The 17,756-nt window shown below is 36.2% G+C and overlaps 1 protein-coding gene across 1 annotated transcript in view; it reads right to left on the reverse strand.

The window, feature by feature from the left end:
* Positions 1 to 17,756, reverse strand: part of LOC120543415 (protein diaphanous homolog 1-like) — a 239,491-nt gene that overhangs the window by 13,965 nt on the left and 207,770 nt on the right. Inside the window, 3 exon segments of the mRNA XM_039776517.1 lie at positions 2,181 to 2,270; positions 12,536 to 12,668; positions 14,661 to 14,825. Coding sequence (XP_039632451.1) covers positions 2,181 to 2,270; positions 12,536 to 12,668; positions 14,661 to 14,825 — 388 coding nt within the window.

The raw sequence follows: 17,756 nt of genomic DNA on the forward strand, positions 1-17,756 counted from the left end.
ACTCAATATGCAGCTAAAAAGCTGGGCTTATTAGAATCAAATTGGAAAAAGTCTGAATTAGCGTAAGCCGCCCTAATTTGGGGTGTTTGTAAGAAGTGTAATGATTTACTTAATGAGATAGAAGTACGTGATAAACAAGAATAACAGGAACAGATATTTAAAATATTAAAATGTGCACTTCCAAGTTAAATGTTTTTATTAAATTCAACAGTATTTGACTTTAAATATTTGTCATTTTTCATCCTCTGGTCGAGGTCCATTGAGGGACACATCCCTAGTAAATGCTCAAAAATAACAACATATTCTTAATCACTGAAACTGAAAAAGTCTAAAACGATATCTATTATGCTTATATTTGAATCTGTCATTTTTACACTTCTGGAAGTGGTTCTTAGGTGTTATAAGACAACTGATAAAGAATCAGCTATCAAACATACTATCATATTTGAGGCAGCAACCTCAAAATACCACAAAAGACACTCCACATGCCTATATTATTGATCCCAACTATTTTTTTAATTTTGATCCCTTGTATCCCATTAGTGAGTGAAACCCTAGGGTTGGTTGATGTGGTATGCAGAACCTCAAGTTCTTCTGATCATTTTTGCTGAAGACACATAGTGTTTACTCTTTATCATGAGAGTATAATGTCCTGCACAAAATATTGTCCAAAAATGGCCTACATATGAGGGTTTAACAGGACAACAGGATCAAACTTACGGGGTGACCCCAAAAGGCTTGATGTCTTACATAACTAGACAACAAAATAAGTTGAATGGTAAATTATAAGTGATAGTTTTCTCATACAGGCAAGTCAGGAGGCACTGGACAAAAAAAAAAAACTGCCATGATTCTGAAGCATTCTTAAATAATTTTTATGAATAATGTTCTGGTTGTAGAGTATCAGTTAACAGCATTGTTTTAGTTATTCAATCCTTTCATTTTTCAAAGGCACAAGTTACTAGTTTCTGAAGCTTGAATAGTGTGAAAGATAAATTAATTCATTAAGAAAAATAAAAGTAAACATAGCACTGCAGATTCCACACCAACAATTTGTCAGTATGACTGATATTCTAAGAAAGATACGTGTGTTCTCCAAAAATATATTAATCCATTTGGTGGAAATTAAGGGCAGAGGCCATACTGAACTTGTGTGCACATATTCTCATCAGAAAGTAGAAAAAACTGAAATAAGTTGAAACTGAAACTGACTTTTTCAAAAGTATCTGGATGAGATATTAGGATAATTTTGGTTTTAGCTTACAGGTTGGATGGAAATGAATGGCTTAATCTCATTTAATAAATACCACTTTAATATACAAAAAGCTTACACTAAAATAAAACAAAACTTATAGATGCATTAAATGTACTTTTTTCTTTGGAGAGTTATTACACATCTGATAACAAAGTCAACTAGCAATGCAGGTGTATATACAAAGTTATTGCAGATAAGGTTTGTATAATTTCTTTGACAAAATCCACACAGCACTACATGTATTTTTAATGAAAAACATAATTATTCCATTTAGTCCATATATATATGATATTCTGTCAAACAGTGTTCTCACTTTGCTTTTTAGTTATCTGTTTGTGTCATCTGTCAACAATTCTGCTAAAACACTAGGTTTCTCTTTCACTTTATCTTCTGTTAGTCTCACCTCTAATACAGCTGCACAAAGATTACACATTTGTCTCTGTAGTGTGTCATCATGAATTAATCAACTACTTACCTGAACCAGCATCCCAGAAAGTAACAAAGAAAGGTGCACATTTCTGATGCCACCTAGAGGTAGCATTGTATCAGACACAGAAATAAAACCATGCTTCATCAGCAGGAAACAGGTGGAAAAGTGAAAAGCTACAACATATGCAAAACTACAAAAATACATGCAACTCAGATAACATCCCCAACTCTCCCCATACTCCAAAAGGTTGCACAAATTATTTAATAACATCACTGATTACTCTGTAATAGACCTGTACGTCTACTTTGAAATCTTCAAGGTGTTTAAATATGCATAAACCATTTGGTTAGACACTTTGTAAACATTTTAGCAGATATCTGAAGATTTCTAGAAAAAGCTGAAAACTATAATTGATTACAGAAATTTACAACAATCCAACTTTCACTGTTACTTCTGTACAATAATGCCAACTCATTCAATAAAATAATGGCTTACCCATTTGTCTTGGGGGCCTCTTTCTCCTAAAAGCAGCACCTGACTGCAAGGCTTCCATGAGACCATCCATAATTCCGGTTTCATCACCTTCTGTAGAGACAAAAAAGAACAACTGTGTCAAATATCTTTTCATCAAAAAACAAAAAAGGTGGTTCTCTGCATTTTGTGGATTAGAAATAGACACTTGAAGGTTGTAAACATGCCAGAACTAATGTTTAATACACAAGTATGACAATTTCCTTAAAGGACTGCTACGGTACATATAATGACTGGAGGACTGAAAACAGTTTTATATTATATGAGATTCTTTGGAAAGTACTGATATCTAGGGAAAGTGATTACAAACCATCCTAGTGTCCACAGCAGTTTCTCAGACTTAGAAAAGATGAGCATTTTATGCAATGTTGTAGTAACTTATGAAAGAAAAATGAATTTTGGCAACTCTGGCCATTAACAAATGTTATTACATTTTGGTACATTTATATTTACTCAAGAGCAGCCACAATGAAGTTAGCATATGATTTTCTCCATATTTACAACAAGAGTGCAATACGTGGTTTGAAGCAACCAAAATACATGCAAGACGAAATACCACTTAAGGTTATTCTTCACAATTATGTTCTATTTAAAAGCATAACCATTAAAAATATTTCATATTCTTATGTAATTACAGTTTTGAAATATTTGGACTTGCATTTTATGGCATAAATTAAAGTTTTTTCTATGATTGCATTAATTCCTTAACCTATAGTTTGCTTCCTTTTAGCATATTGAACATTTTCAGGGGGATAAAAGTAGAAACCTTTCACTATACCATTATGATGATCTTGGGGCTAGAATCCTTAGCCAAGTTAAAACTCAAAGCAGTAAAACTTTTTTTAAACCAAAAGAAATATCTGCTGCAAAAGAGGCACCAGGTAGTTTGACAAAGAAATAAAATGTAAGCAATATGTCTTTGGTAATCACAGTTTAGCTGTTGTGACTACTGCATTTGCAAATTTCAACTTTAAAAGCTCAAACATCAAGCTTTGGAATGAGTTAATAATTCATAATTTTTACTGTTTTGTTTACTTTTGTGTTTGTGCCAAATTTTGTGAACTTCTGAGTAGTGGTTTGGCTGTTGTTGGCATAAGTTTATCATTATTATTTTTTTTACTTTAAAAGCTCAAAGCTGAATATTTGAAATTCAGCCAAAACCTAATCAACTATTAAAGTGGAGTACAAGTTGTCTATAAAATTTTGTAAGAATCTCTCTATTTGTCCTCGAGTTACAATGCCCAGAAAAGTTTTACCACCAACATACAAACACATCGGTGCACATCTTTCCAAAAATGTGTAAAACATGATTTAGGAATATCAAACCATACTTTTCTATGGAAAAGTAGATTTTTTTTCCTGAATAAATTTCAATGGAATATGGATATAAAATTACTATATATATATTTTTTTTTAGTTTTAATCATCTGACATCATAATTCCAAATCACCAGCCCAGGGGATTGCAGATCTAACAACGCTCAACTCATTTCCATTACTGCATTTCAAATAATCACTTAATAATTCATAAAAATGTCACACAACAGTTAAAGCACAGTCTAACTCCTAAATATAGACATACAGACTAATGCAATCACTGGTACTTGAACACTTTGCTTTAATCTTGAGGGCCATCCTCAGTGCTAGCTGCACTGTGCTGGACATCAGCTGTACTGGCTGTCATTGTAATGCAGTTTGACAGATTTTCCATTTCCATATGGCTTTAAGTGGAAAAAAAAGGTCTGAAATGCATTTAGATAACTGCTATGTGTTTTAAATGTTTTGGGACAAACAATTACTAATATGGATTTCAGATAAGGCTAATAAAAAGACTGCATTGTATACATTATTTAAAACAGTCAGCAATAAAAAAAAATGTGACTGTTTACACAGTAAGTGGTACTTTTGCCTTGACAGGAAAATGGTGCAGGGCTGTGAAGCATTTGACATCTCATATTAACCTAGATGAGCGGTGACCTAGTTTGAAGTAGGATCAGCATCTCTCTCAGCTGTAGGCAAATGAAGAAGACAGACACTCAGAATCCCGATTAAACTCATAGCACCGGCTTAGGATTAGATCCACAATAACATGGCTCACCCTGGAGAATGATTTATGGTTAGTGGCTCCCAGGAGGGAAGTGAAGTAGAAGGCAGACAGTCGATGAGACATCCAATGGAGAGTGCCTTTTTACACTACACGTGTAGGAGACAAGTTTATAAGGACTTGCATAAAATTTACACTACACGTGTAGCAGCCAAGTTTACAAGTACTTGCATAAAAATAAGGTTTGAAAGTATAAAAAATATAAAGACAAACAATACAGTAACAGGCTAAAAGCTACTGGAATACATTTGGAAAATATCAAAGTATGTAATGATTGTCTAATGCAAAACAACCCCCCACCCCCCAATAGCTCTCTCCCTCCCTGGAGATAAGTGCCCAGGAGAGTAGCAAGCTACTAATGGAAGCTCCTGTAATCTGCTTAGCAACAAAAGACATGGACATTTTGCTAATAAGCACAAGGCAAAATAATCAAAAAAGCTCCCCCCAATCTTCCAAGTCCAGTAACACTAGACAAATATTGATTCACTGCAATCACATTTCAAAAAGCATATCCCTGCTTAAAAATATATATATATATCTCCATGTAGCATTATCTGACTCTTTTTAAAGGAACAATTGGGCATCAATGCAAACAACTTGGGCACAATATAAAGCAATTTTCATAAAGTCACAGCTTTTGTTTTTTTTTTTTTAAATCTTCCAGCCTTTTAAAGAGATCAGCTGGCACTCACTCAGTTATTCTCCCCATCCCCCTAAAATAAAGACACAATGTAGCAGCTGAGACACAGACACAAAACTGCTGGTGAAATGATAACATGGCTTAAAAGCGCCACACTTTGGCAAAAAAAGGAGACAGCAAGCAACATTTTTCCACTAAAGACTAATACACTGCTGATGTAACAAAAAGGCTTGATGTTGCTATATTATAAAATCAGTATATATTTTCTGGTTATTTGTTTTGGTGATCAAATTTTTACTAATGGGGAAAAAAAAGTACAACATCAAAATGAGTGTAAAAACATATTACTTAAAATATATATTTAAACAAACACAAAAGTGACAGAAATGACTAAATATACACTATCAAGCAGTATCAAAATATAATCAGGGTGGTCTTGAGATAAAACAAAATACAGAACAAAGAGAACTATAACTGAACAAATGTTTCTCACACTGCTCCAGTTAAAGAATTTTGTTTGTTTGGATTCTTAAAAGCTGACTACCTTTACAACAGTATATGTAAAATTAAAAACAGACTAGTTTTCAAGTTTTTTTGTTCAACAATATCAGAAAATCTGTATTTTTCCCAGCTTATTTATTTCTACTCATTTATCCTAGCAACAGATGAACAAAGACACTGACACTCTACTGAAGTCTAAGAGCATTATCATTCTCCCCAGCACAGGAGGAGTTAACCTTATTTTCCACCAAAGCTGTTCACATTCCTGATGCCACAGCAACAAGCCTGAGTGCATAAAATCCATTTAAGTACATTAGAGCATCTGGTGTTGCTTGCTTTGTGTCATTTCATGACAACACTGACATCTTCTGGCTGCAAAGTGAAATTAAATGTGACCCACATTTAAATCTCATTTTTTAATATTGATAAAAGTAAACCTACTTTTTCCCCTTTACAGTCATTTTAACAGCATACCTAAAGCTCACTGAAATATTCAGAGCAAACATTTCCTGAAAGAACATTTCTCACTAAATGAAACATGAAACAGTACACTCAGTTTCAGGTTTACTTGTGCTAAAGTCAGCCAGCAAAGTTGGTATGCTTGTAAAGAACAATGGAACTGAACACCAAGTAGATATGAGCTTTATGTCCAGGAATGTCTCACTCTTTTCTTCTCACACTGTAAAAAGCTAGATTTATTTATTGAAGTTGCAACTAGGCAACTTAGTCCTTAAATGAATTATCTCTTCAACTTAATATCATTCATTTCAAACTTTGAAAGCAAATGAAAACCAAAGCCCAAAAACAAGATGCTTGTGTTTTGAAACCCAAATTGCATATGACAGATGATGTCTGCATGAAAATACATTTGTGCCACACTTCAGCATGAGGCGTACAAAGGGAATATATAGTATAAATATCTTGGAATCAATGTCCTCATGTCAAAAAGCAAGATACATTAGAGAAATGTATGTCCAAGGGGAGAATAAAGAAACATTAGGACTTACTGAGCCTTTTTCAATCAAGGTAAAGGACATTACTAAACAACAGAAACAGCAAGCTTAATGTGACAAACGCAGCCTACTATACAGCAATGTGTGTTTACACAGACAACAATACTGGATTCAGCTGATTGACAGACAAGGATAATTTCTGAGTGACTGGTTATGACCGAAGTCACAGCTTAATAATAATTCTCTTCCATTAAAGAGTAGTAACAACAGAACTGCAAAACAGAATAGAAGACAAACTGCTTGAAAAATGAAAGTGACAAAAAGATAACACTGTCTTGCTGAGGCAAACACTACAGGTATCAACAAAGGCTCAGGCTCTGCAGGAAAACAGCCTCCAGGACAATTGCTTTGCACCTCGCCTTGCTGTTCGTTAAGTTAAATCAAGTGCAGTTACAAAAAAATAGGCACAACATGAATTACTTGTTAAAAGTGCTGCAGTTGTAAACAACTCCACACCCAACAATCAGGAACACCGGATGATACAAGGCTGTGCAAAAGAATATATGTTCTTCTGCTTGGTCTGACTTAACTTTATTTTCCAAAAAGATTTTAATGAAAATCAGCTAGTATGCTGAAAAGATGTGGTAGAAAGGCTAATAAAAACAAGTTATACAAAAGTAGCCTTCCTGATGTGCAGAAGGAGACTTTCATTTGAACCTCTAAAACAAAATAAGACTGGTGTGACTAATACTTTGATAAGGATTTGAGATGTACTTTATTGTCATGTAACATTTGCATTTCCTTGGAAGTATGTAGAGGTAATTAACACCGAACAACATATTGGAGTATATGAGAAAAATTTGAAAACTAAAGAAAGGGTTCTGTTTAAAATCATGATGCACTGATAGGCCTCTATTTGGAAGAGTTTGCATTTTTGGTCCCAAAACCAAAAAGACAAAACATCACTAGGAGCCTTTGGACATAGAAAGTCAGCCAACAGCATCACTACACAAAAGGGCATGATCCACTCTGATAGGTTAAGGGAACTCTATCTTTTCAAGCTTCTGAAAACACAGCTTAATATAAACTTAATCAAGGCCTTTACAGTCAATGGTAAAATTAATCCATCAGAATTATTCTTCATGAATTCAGGAACACTAACCAAGAGGAAATGTTTCTGTACGTAGAACAAGGAAGCACTTTTTCTACTGAAAGTATTGTGGAAATGTGAAACATGTTACAAAATGACACAACTGAAGTGGTATATCTAGTGTCTTTTAAAAACTGACTGAATAAGAAATTAAAACAACTGAGCATTTACCTAATTAAACTGCAGTGATGGATTGATAATATCATCTTGTTTGCAATTTTATAATGGATTTTAATGAAATGTGACATTTACATGATGATGCAACAAGCCTGTGAGAAACCCAAAGAATTTGTTGTTGAAAGTCATTGTTACTTGAATTCATATTCATAGCAGGAGAAAAGAATTTATGAGCACTTTAGAAGAGGAGGTATTGTAAAAGGGAAAACTATAAAGCCAGGTGCATCATAGTTTAGAATGACTACTTTTAAACCAAGAAAACTGGACAAATTAGTTATGAATTCTTGAGTTAAATGGAGTAGACATCACAACCCTTTAACTGAATGAACAACTTGTGTGATTCTGGAAAATGTATTCTTATAAGACACACATTGTATCCTTGCCTCCTGTTGGCTTACTTTATGATATTTAATGGATGAAGAACTGAACTAACTTAAGTTCCTGTCTTTACTTACCACAACAAAATCAAACTGGCTTGAGTATGGATTAAAGTCATGAGGGTGAGTCCTTGCATGTGCAACAGTTAACATCCAATATGCACTCAACTAGAAGAACAATGTGTGTAATATGGCCACAAAGAAAAATGTAAAATAGCTACTTTAGATAACACAGACTGAAGAGTTTAGTCAGTCTGATGTCTAGTGTTTGTTGTACGACAACCTAACAGGAAAAGACTGGATGAGACTGTGGTTGAATTCATCACACCTGGAAAACACAAAATACTACAGAATAATGTGAAAATTGTGTAGTGTGACAATGGCTTAATCTGCCTTTTCCATGAGTACTAGTAGTGTAATCTGACACACTCAAGGCAATGAGATCCTAACAAAGTTGTGTAGTGTGCTTACCAGCCTTAGAACATGCTATAGCACTTTTATTATATAAACTACTTATTTGTGGATTTATAGTATGTATTAAATATTGCAGTTTATGTACCTTCAAAAGCATTTCTCTACAGTCCTAATGCAGTTCCTGTTACTATCAATGAAAGATCATTGCAGATGTTCAGTTTGAAAATCCTCTGAATATACAAAGTTTATATGTTAAACAGTGGAACTAAGCATGATGACTAAGCACACTTATTACACTATAATTAACAAACCATTCAAAAACAGAATAACAAAAGAAACCAAATAAAGAGTAAAAACTGATCAATCCCATTTCAAAATGAGCTTGCACAGTTCACTTTGAAAATCTCTGCAAAGCATTGTGGCCCCAGTTGATGAGACAGGAAGTAGGCTGTCAATTTGCTCAGACTCAGGTGGCTTCTATTAGCTTACTGAAAGGTCAGAGGAAATTTACAAAGCAAGTTATAGGATCAGAAGAAATTTATTTCAGCCTCCCAATTACTCTATATGTGATACAAAACAAGTGAAACCCGGTACCCTGTTAGCTATGCTCAATGTATATGATTCTAACTTCCAAAGACAGACATATAATCCTAAAAGATACAAAACTTTTCAAAACAGATACTAATAAACAAAATAAGGATTCAAAAAACAAAATAAGTATTGTCACAATGTTTCAACTCTCTCATTTTTTTCTGTTTATCGTATTTTACTTGAACAGCAGGCACTGACTAATATTTTTGCTTAAAATAAACAATGACTACATGTCGACATATAATCACACTAAGAAAATACGACCCTGTGGAACCACAATTAACCCTTTTCTATCTGTTTTCCAAAACCATCAAACAGTTCACTATAATCTACTGCTCCAGAAATAAAAACACTACCTCAGAACATCCAAATTAAATGTAATTATTTCAGCTTTAATTTAAGACCAACAGCAACAGAGTCCAACCTTAAAAACAAAGGGAAACAGAAGGCAAAGATATATAAAAATAGAAAGTTTTATTCCTAATCCATATTTAACATTGGGAGAAAATTCAGTAATACAAATACTGAACAAAACAAATATTATTTTTATGTAAAATGTTCTGTACAATATAAAAACAATCTAAACACAGCACATCTTTGCTATGTATCAAATTTGCCACGGCATCAAAAACTAAACCTTGAAACAAATATGCTTTTTAATTTTCAACTAAAAAAATGTACTTTGTTTTTCCTTTTTTGAGCACTATAAATTTGATTGCCAAAGGAAAAAACAAAGGAAAACAACTGACAGATTTACAGGTATAAAATAGAGGTAGTGGATAATTAAAAGAAAATAATTACAAGGAAAAACACAACATATGGTTTTGATACTTTTCTTCTTTGTACTAAGTTTGAGTATAAAAAATATATGTTGTTCAAAATTTGAAAAATTACAGGCACTACATTAGTACTGCATCGCACACCAATTCATTTAAAACAGCAAAGTGAATGTCTTTTAACATCAAAGCAAATTAGAGGGGCAAATTTGGGCCAATAGAGTTGAGCTGCAAACTTCCAGAGCTCTGCTCCATTGAGAAGTTTGTCCCTTTGCATTATACAACAGTGATGTCACACGATATGCCTGGTTACACTATGGTTAAGACTAGGGCTATGGGAGGGTTATCTTACTCAAGGAAACTAAACCAAGTGCCAAAAATGTGCAATCCAAATGGCTTGCCCAGAGGAGTTACTGAATTGTGGAGCTGTGAAGTTCTGCAGCTGGATCCTCTCTCAGTTTGGGTTGTATGAGCACGTAGTTAGGATGCTCCAATAGCCTTTCTTATTAGAGATGTACCAGGCACATCCCACTAATTGACCAAATGGCACACTAAGGACAAGCTGGAGGAGTTGTATCACTTCATCAGTCTCATGTTTTCTCAGACTTAGGGAGAGACAAGAGATTTTTTTAGGCAGGACCAGAAGTCACAATGTAAAACAAAAAACGGGTAGCAAGAATTAAAAATTGGGAATTCAATAGTACTCAACCATCAAACCAAAAATGTATTCAAAACATCAAAAGTAGAGAAAATTTTGTCAAAAACACAAACTCCCAAAAAAAAAATCACAGTATCTGTATTTTTTCTGTACACTTGGAAAAATTAGGCAGTACATGGTGTGACCTTTATATTGGAGATTTGGCAACATCACACACCACATACTTCTGGGTAGTTTTCTAATTAGCGCAACAGCTCCACAAAACGGCGGCACCAAGATAAACAGAATGGTGTTGAAAAAGATGTAAAAATATTTTAGTTCACTTAAATAACCTCCAAAGACAAAGATCATTCACAAAATTGTATTCTTCACAAATTTCACAGTAGCTGAAGAAAGTTGTTTGGGACAGGATGGAGAGAGGCCTAGTTATCCTGCTCAGCATGCTGCGACCGCAACACTCAAAATGAAAAGTAGAATTAAGAAGGTCATAGGGATGATGAATAAAAATCAACTCCAAATAAAATTATATTAAGGCACTTATCTGAATGTTGTATGTAGCACATTCACATATTAAGGATGCCATTTAAAATGCTTGTGTCTTTTACACATGATTAATATTAAAATGATATTATGTGCCAACACTGAAATCCCAAGGAAGTGTCTCTGTTCAGCATATCAGCTTATAGATGTGGTAGCTGTTTAAGATAGAAAAGTGCCCATTATACTGACAGACCACTATTAGTATGTACAGTTTAAAAGACCAGACTGCTGTGAGGTGTCATGCTTGAGTCTTTCACTAAAAGAGAGACAAAACTGACTGATGGATAAGTGAGGAGTCTGAGTCATACTGCAACATTTTTTTCTCTCAATTCTAATTTGAGCCGCCTTTCAGCATCACATGCTGAACACAGCACAGCATTAACAAGATGACATATATTTTGGGGCTGTGTTAATTATGTGTGACATTTTCCATTGTCAGTTGTAGGTTTTAAAAATAAAAAGGAGAATATTATTAATTTCATTGTTAAATTTAGCAGTCACTGTGCCCCTCCTAGTGGCTAAGAAGTAGAAATATAAGGAATGAGGTTCAGTCCCCTATATGACTTCCTTACTGCTCAACTGAGAGTGTTCTTATGAAATAAATAAGAAAATATGATACCTGTCTGCAGAGTGCCTTGGCATCACCTGTATGTCCACTCTCACAACATTTATAAACCTTCTGTTTGGCCTTCCTCTTCTCCTTTTGCCTGGCAGCTCTATCTTTAATACCATTTTCCTAATATAGCCAGCATCTCTCCTCTGCACATTTCCAAACTAATGCAATCTGACCTCTCTGACTTTGTCTCCAATCCGTCCAACCTGAGCTGACCCTCTAAGTTACTCATTTCTAATCCTGTCCATCCTTGTTACACCCAATGTAAATGTCAGCATTTTTAACTCTGCCACCTCCAGCTCTGTCTCCAGCTTTCTGGTCAGTGCCACCGTCTCCAACCCATATAACATAGCTGGTCTCACTACCATTCTGTAGACCTTCCATTTCACTCTTGTTGATACCCATCTATCACAAATTGTACTCATGATATTTTGATAATGCTGCTTCATAATAGTCTAGACAACAAAAGTGCAAGTTCATTGTCCATTACCAACTCTGTTTGTCCTTGAACTAGTCATTTCATATGGCAGTGGTCACCATTGTGAGTAACTGATCTGTCTTGTAATGTGCCATGGGATACTGATCACAAGGCTAAATATATAATTGCTTACTCAGTTTAATTTCTTTTCTGTTTTAAGAAAGCACTCCTAGTTTAGAATCAGGACAAGCTAAGGTTCATTGGTTTTTTTTAGCTCATTTAAAATAAAACATTACACTATTGTTACATCTTCAACCATACCATAGATGAACCATATATCTAGTGTACCAGCTTCAACTATGCACCTGTGCCATATCACTCTAAGTAATAAACTGGAAAGAACTTTACCTGCACCAATGCCAATCATCTGACTGTTCTTCTTTTTCTCTTCTTTCTCTTTCTCTGCTTTCTCCTTAGCCAGTTTTGCCCGCCGTAACTTCTCTTCAGCCTCCTTCCTCTTCTGATTTTCTTTAACTGCTTGCTAAATAATGATATAACATCTTATTACTTCATTGTGTAGATAACTTAGCTGTAAAATGACATGTAGTTCATCACATTGTACACATGTGACTCAAAGATGACTCTCATTTTCACACAAACTGCTCAACATTACGGTCTTGGAGAGTGAATTTCAGAGTAATGCAACACATTTCATGCAGCAAACAGAAAGCCTCTCTTTCTTTGAGTACCTTCATCTTAAGACATCCCTCTCAGCCTTTTCAAAAAACACTTTCATCAATATGACCATGGCAATTGTGAAATATTGCATGGCAAAGAGAGGTGTGAATGAAAAACAAAACATTTCATAAGCCCTTGAAGCAGACAAGAATGTGCCAACAAAATGAAAAGTTATCTTAGCAAGGCTTTATTCATCTAGAATTAGCATGTAGCTGCTTTATATTGCCAAAGCACTGTACCCTACCCAAATCTATTCATGTCTTGAACAGGATTAATCTAATAATAACAATAATAATACATTTTATTTGTTCGTATGTGCTTTTCTAAACACTCAAGGACACCGAACAATAGATAAAACACACATTATAAACAAAACTAAAAATACAAAAATTAAAATTAGACAGAGCAATTGTAATCAAAGAGAAAAAGCAGTCTTATACAGATGAGTTTTAGGTTTAGATTTGAAAAGTGGGAATGAATCAATATTTCTAAGCTCAGATGGTAATGAGTTCCAGAGCTGGGGAGCAGAGCAACTAAATCAGCTGTCTGGGTAGAGATACAATGTAGTTACCAGGGGCTCAGACAGGTGGAAGCTCAGTCATGTAGGGACCAAACAAACATGAACCAAATAAATATCCTACCAGTCCACATTGTAGGCGAGAACACAGACAACTCAGACCTCCGGAGAACAGAAGCAGGTAAGTCTCAAAACAGGGTTAGGCTAAAACTAGTCCATACACAGCCACACTGAAGTGTCAACAAAATCACCAGTCGAGCTAGAAATCATCAGTCTAGCTATAAATAACTGAAAGATAATACTTGAAGAATAAGTCTGCCAAGTGAAAACAGTTGTTCAGTCTATTAGATTGTAAACTAATCATAAAAAAAAGTTTAAAAATTTCCAGTGAGCAGTGGCAACCAGTCCCACCAGCATTTGCTCAACTGGAAGCACCAGAAGGCTCTAATGCATGTATTTTCAAGTTTAAAACCGCCACTCATTCTATCGAATTTCACAATAGGGGAGTCATACTTAAAATTTAAAATATATCCATTTAATGAAGAGATTTGGATGCTGAACAATGGCAACAAGTGTTTTGAACTGAAAAGTCAAAAATTGAAATTTCTGTCTCAGAGAGTAGTAGTTTCATCCACAGAAGAGCTCAAGAGCACTGCATGCATGAATGTCTGCAGCCAACAGTGAAGCATGAGGCTGCATTTCTGTAAATGAAATTAATGATCTGGTCAGAATAAATGGAATCATCAATGATATAAAATGAAAGCAGATTCTCAATCATCATGCATTACAATCAGGGAGACATATGATCATTCCCAACTGCATTTTGCATAAGGACAATATCCTTAAACACATAGCCAAGGATATAAAGAATCGAATTCAACAAAAAGAATAACAAGGGGTTGTGCAGCAGATTATGTAACCTCTAAATAGCCCTGATCTCAATATCACTAAGGTAAGCTCTCCAAGATGCTTGGAACAAACTATCAGATGATTTCTTATAAAACTACAAGACAGAGTAGCTAAGAAAACTGATGCAGTTTTAAAAGAAGAATAGTCATAACCAATATTGACTTATTTTTTAAACTGCTTACTGTTTTTGTAAATATTTAGTTAGTTTTGAAAGCATGTTTGCTTAACAGATTCTTCTTTTTTTACATAAACCAAAGACTTGCACAGTAGCATATACATATATCAATTTACTGCTAAGGGTTAGTGCAGCCTGATGATGCTACATGTGAGTTGCATTACCCTTAGTCTAGTGCTATAGTATTCACTTACCTGAAACATGCTTCTGAAATTGTTCAGGTCACCAAAAAATTCTTCTATAGATATCTTTTTAGGATCAAAGACAAAGTATGTTCCCAAATCTTCATACTGCTTCTCCATGTTTGTGTGCATAAGAGCCAGCTTATCATACTGTTCTCTTGCAATCTTGGCAAAGCTGTAAGAATGCAACGTCAAGGCAACCAACAGGGTTTTCCATAACAGGCAACACATGTGCCAGCACTGAATGGCATCACCATGACCAGACCACTCTACACGTCCCCACAAACGGAAGGACCCTTAATAAATGAGGAAGTACCCCAGGCTGGCAGGCAAGGAGAGTGATGCAGTGGGAGTTCACCCAGATCCGACTATAAAAACCCCTCCTCCTCCATACCTGAGCAGTTATACTTTGGACTCGAATCTGTATACACCGTACTAAAATTTAAGTCCTTTTGCAGCCAGAGAAACTATACGGGTGGCTGCCCCAAACATTCGCTGTGTCCAAGCATTTATTTCACATGGTATTAAGGCAATAACACAAAATAGGATCAGGAAGCAGTAGTAGTGATTCTTTTTTAGAAACGGTGTTGAAATAAAGTAAGAATATTGAGAGAAAGTTCACTTTTATAATATTTGAAACATTTTAATATAGTATACTGTACATCGAGAGGAGTCAGATGAGGTGGCTCGGGCATCTGATCAGGATGCCTCCTGGACGCCTCCCTGGTGAGGTGTTCCGGGCACGTCCAACCGGGAGGAGGCCCCGGGGAAGACCCAGGACACGCTGGAGGTACTATGTCTCCCGGCTGGCCTGGGAACGCCTTGGGATTCTCCTGGAAGAGCTGGAAGAAGTGGCCGGGGAGAGGGAAGTCTGGGCTTCTCTACTTAAGCTGCTACCCCCGCGACCCGACCTTGGATAAGCGGAAGAGGATGGATGGATATATACTGTACATTTTCTAGATTTTTGACAAAAACGACATACAGCACAACATCAACTGATGACAGTGTGAATTACGTCCTTCTTAAAACATATTCATTAGTTGCTTCTTTTGGGTACTAACCCTGAATGAGGTGCCAGTTATTACCTATTTATCAAACTACAAAAAAAAAAAAAAGGTTACCTCTGATGATAGATAATACAGTGGGTACGGAAAGTATTCAGACCCCCTTCAATTTTTCACTCTTTGTTATATTGCAGCCATTTGCTAAAATCATTTAAATTATTTTTTTTTCCTCATTAATGTACACACAGCACCCCATTTTGACAGACAAAAAAAAGAATTTTTGAAATTGTTGCAGATTTATTAAAAAAGAAAAAATGAAATATCACATGGTCCTAAGTATTCAGACCCTTTGCTCAGTATTTAGTAGAAGCACCCTTTTGAGCTAATACAGCCATGAGTCTTCTTGGGAAAGATGCAACAAGTTTTTCACACCTGGATTTGGGGATCCTCTGCCATTCCTCCTTGCAGATCCTCTCCAGTTCTGTCAGGTTGGATGGTAAACGCTGGTGGACAGCCATTGTTAGGTCTCTCCAGAGATGCTCAATTAGGTTTAAGTCAGGGCTCTGGCTGGGTCATTCAAGAACAGTCACAGAGTTGTTGTTAAGCCACTCCTTCATTATTTTAGCTGTGTGCTTAAGGTCATTTTCTTGTTGGAAGGTAAACCTTCGGCCCAGTCTGAGGTCCTTAGCACTCTGGACAAGGTTTTTGTCCAGGATATCCCTGTACTTGGCCGCATTCATCTTTCCCTCGATTGCAACCAGTTGTCCTGTCCCTGCAGCTGAAAAACACCCCCACAGCATGATGCTACCACCACCATGCTTCACTGTGGGGACTGTATTGGACAAGTGATGAGCAGTGCCTGGTTGTCTCCACACACTGAGGAGAGGCAAGACACATGACAGCCCACATGCAGTTTGCTAAAAGACACCTGAAGGACTCTGAGATGGTGAGAAATAAGATTCTCTGGTCTGATGAGACCAAGATAGAACTTTTTGGCCTTGATTCTAAGTGGTATGTGTGGAGCGGTATGTGTGGAGGCACTGCTCATCACTTGTCCAATACAGTCCCCACAGTGAAAAATGGCGGTGGCAGCATCATGCTGTGGGGGTGTTTTTCAACTGCAGGGACAGGACGACTGGTTGCAATCGAGGGAAAAATGAATGTGGCCAAGTACAGGGATATCCTGGACAAAAACCTTCTCCAGAGTGCTAAGGACCTCAGACTGGGCGAAAGGTTTACCTTCTAACAAGACAATGACCTTAAGCACACAGCTAAAATAATGAAGGAGTGGCTTCACAACAACTCTGTGACTGTTCTTGAATGACCCAGCCAGAGCCCTGACTTTAACCCAATTGAGCATCTCTGGAGAGACCTAAAAATGGCTGTTCACCAACGTTTACCATCCAACCTGACAGAACTGGAGAGGATCTGCAAGGAGGAATGGCAGAGGATCCCCAAATCCAGGGGTGAAAAAACTTGTTGCATCTTTCCCAAGAAGACTCATGGCTGTATTAGCTCTACTAAATACTGAGCAAAGGGTCTGAATACTTAGGACCATGTGATATTTCAGTTTTTCTTTTTTAATAAATCTGCAACAATTTCAAAAATTATTTTTTTTGTCTGTCAATATGGGGTGCTGTGTGTACATTAATGAGGAAAACAATTAATTTAAATGATTTTAGCAAATAGCTGCAATATAACAAAGAGTGAAAAATTGAATGGGGTCTGAATACTTCCCGTACCCACTGTATGTAAAAGACAGACTTAATGCATTTCAAATAAGAAACTGCAGTATTTAAAATTATTACATTCAGTAAGTTGATATTTCGGGCGGCACGGTGGCGCAGTGGTAGCGCTGCTGCCTCGCAGTTAGGAGACCCGGGTTCGCTTCCCGGGTCCTCCCTCGTGGAGTTTGCATGTTCTCCCGTGTCTGCGTGGGTTTCCTCCGGGCGCTCCGGTTTCCTCCCACAATCCAAAGACATGCAGGTTAGGTGGATTGGCGATTCTAAATTGGCCCTAGTCTGTGCTTGGTGTGTGTTTGTGTGTGTCCTGCGGTGGGTTGGCACCCTGCCCAGGATTGGTTCCTGCCTTGTGCCCTGTGTTG

The sequence above is a fragment of the Polypterus senegalus genome, chromosome 13 (genome assembly GCF_016835505.1).
Source record: "Polypterus senegalus isolate Bchr_013 chromosome 13, ASM1683550v1, whole genome shotgun sequence".
NCBI lineage: Eukaryota > Metazoa > Chordata > Cladistia > Polypteriformes > Polypteridae > Polypterus > Polypterus senegalus.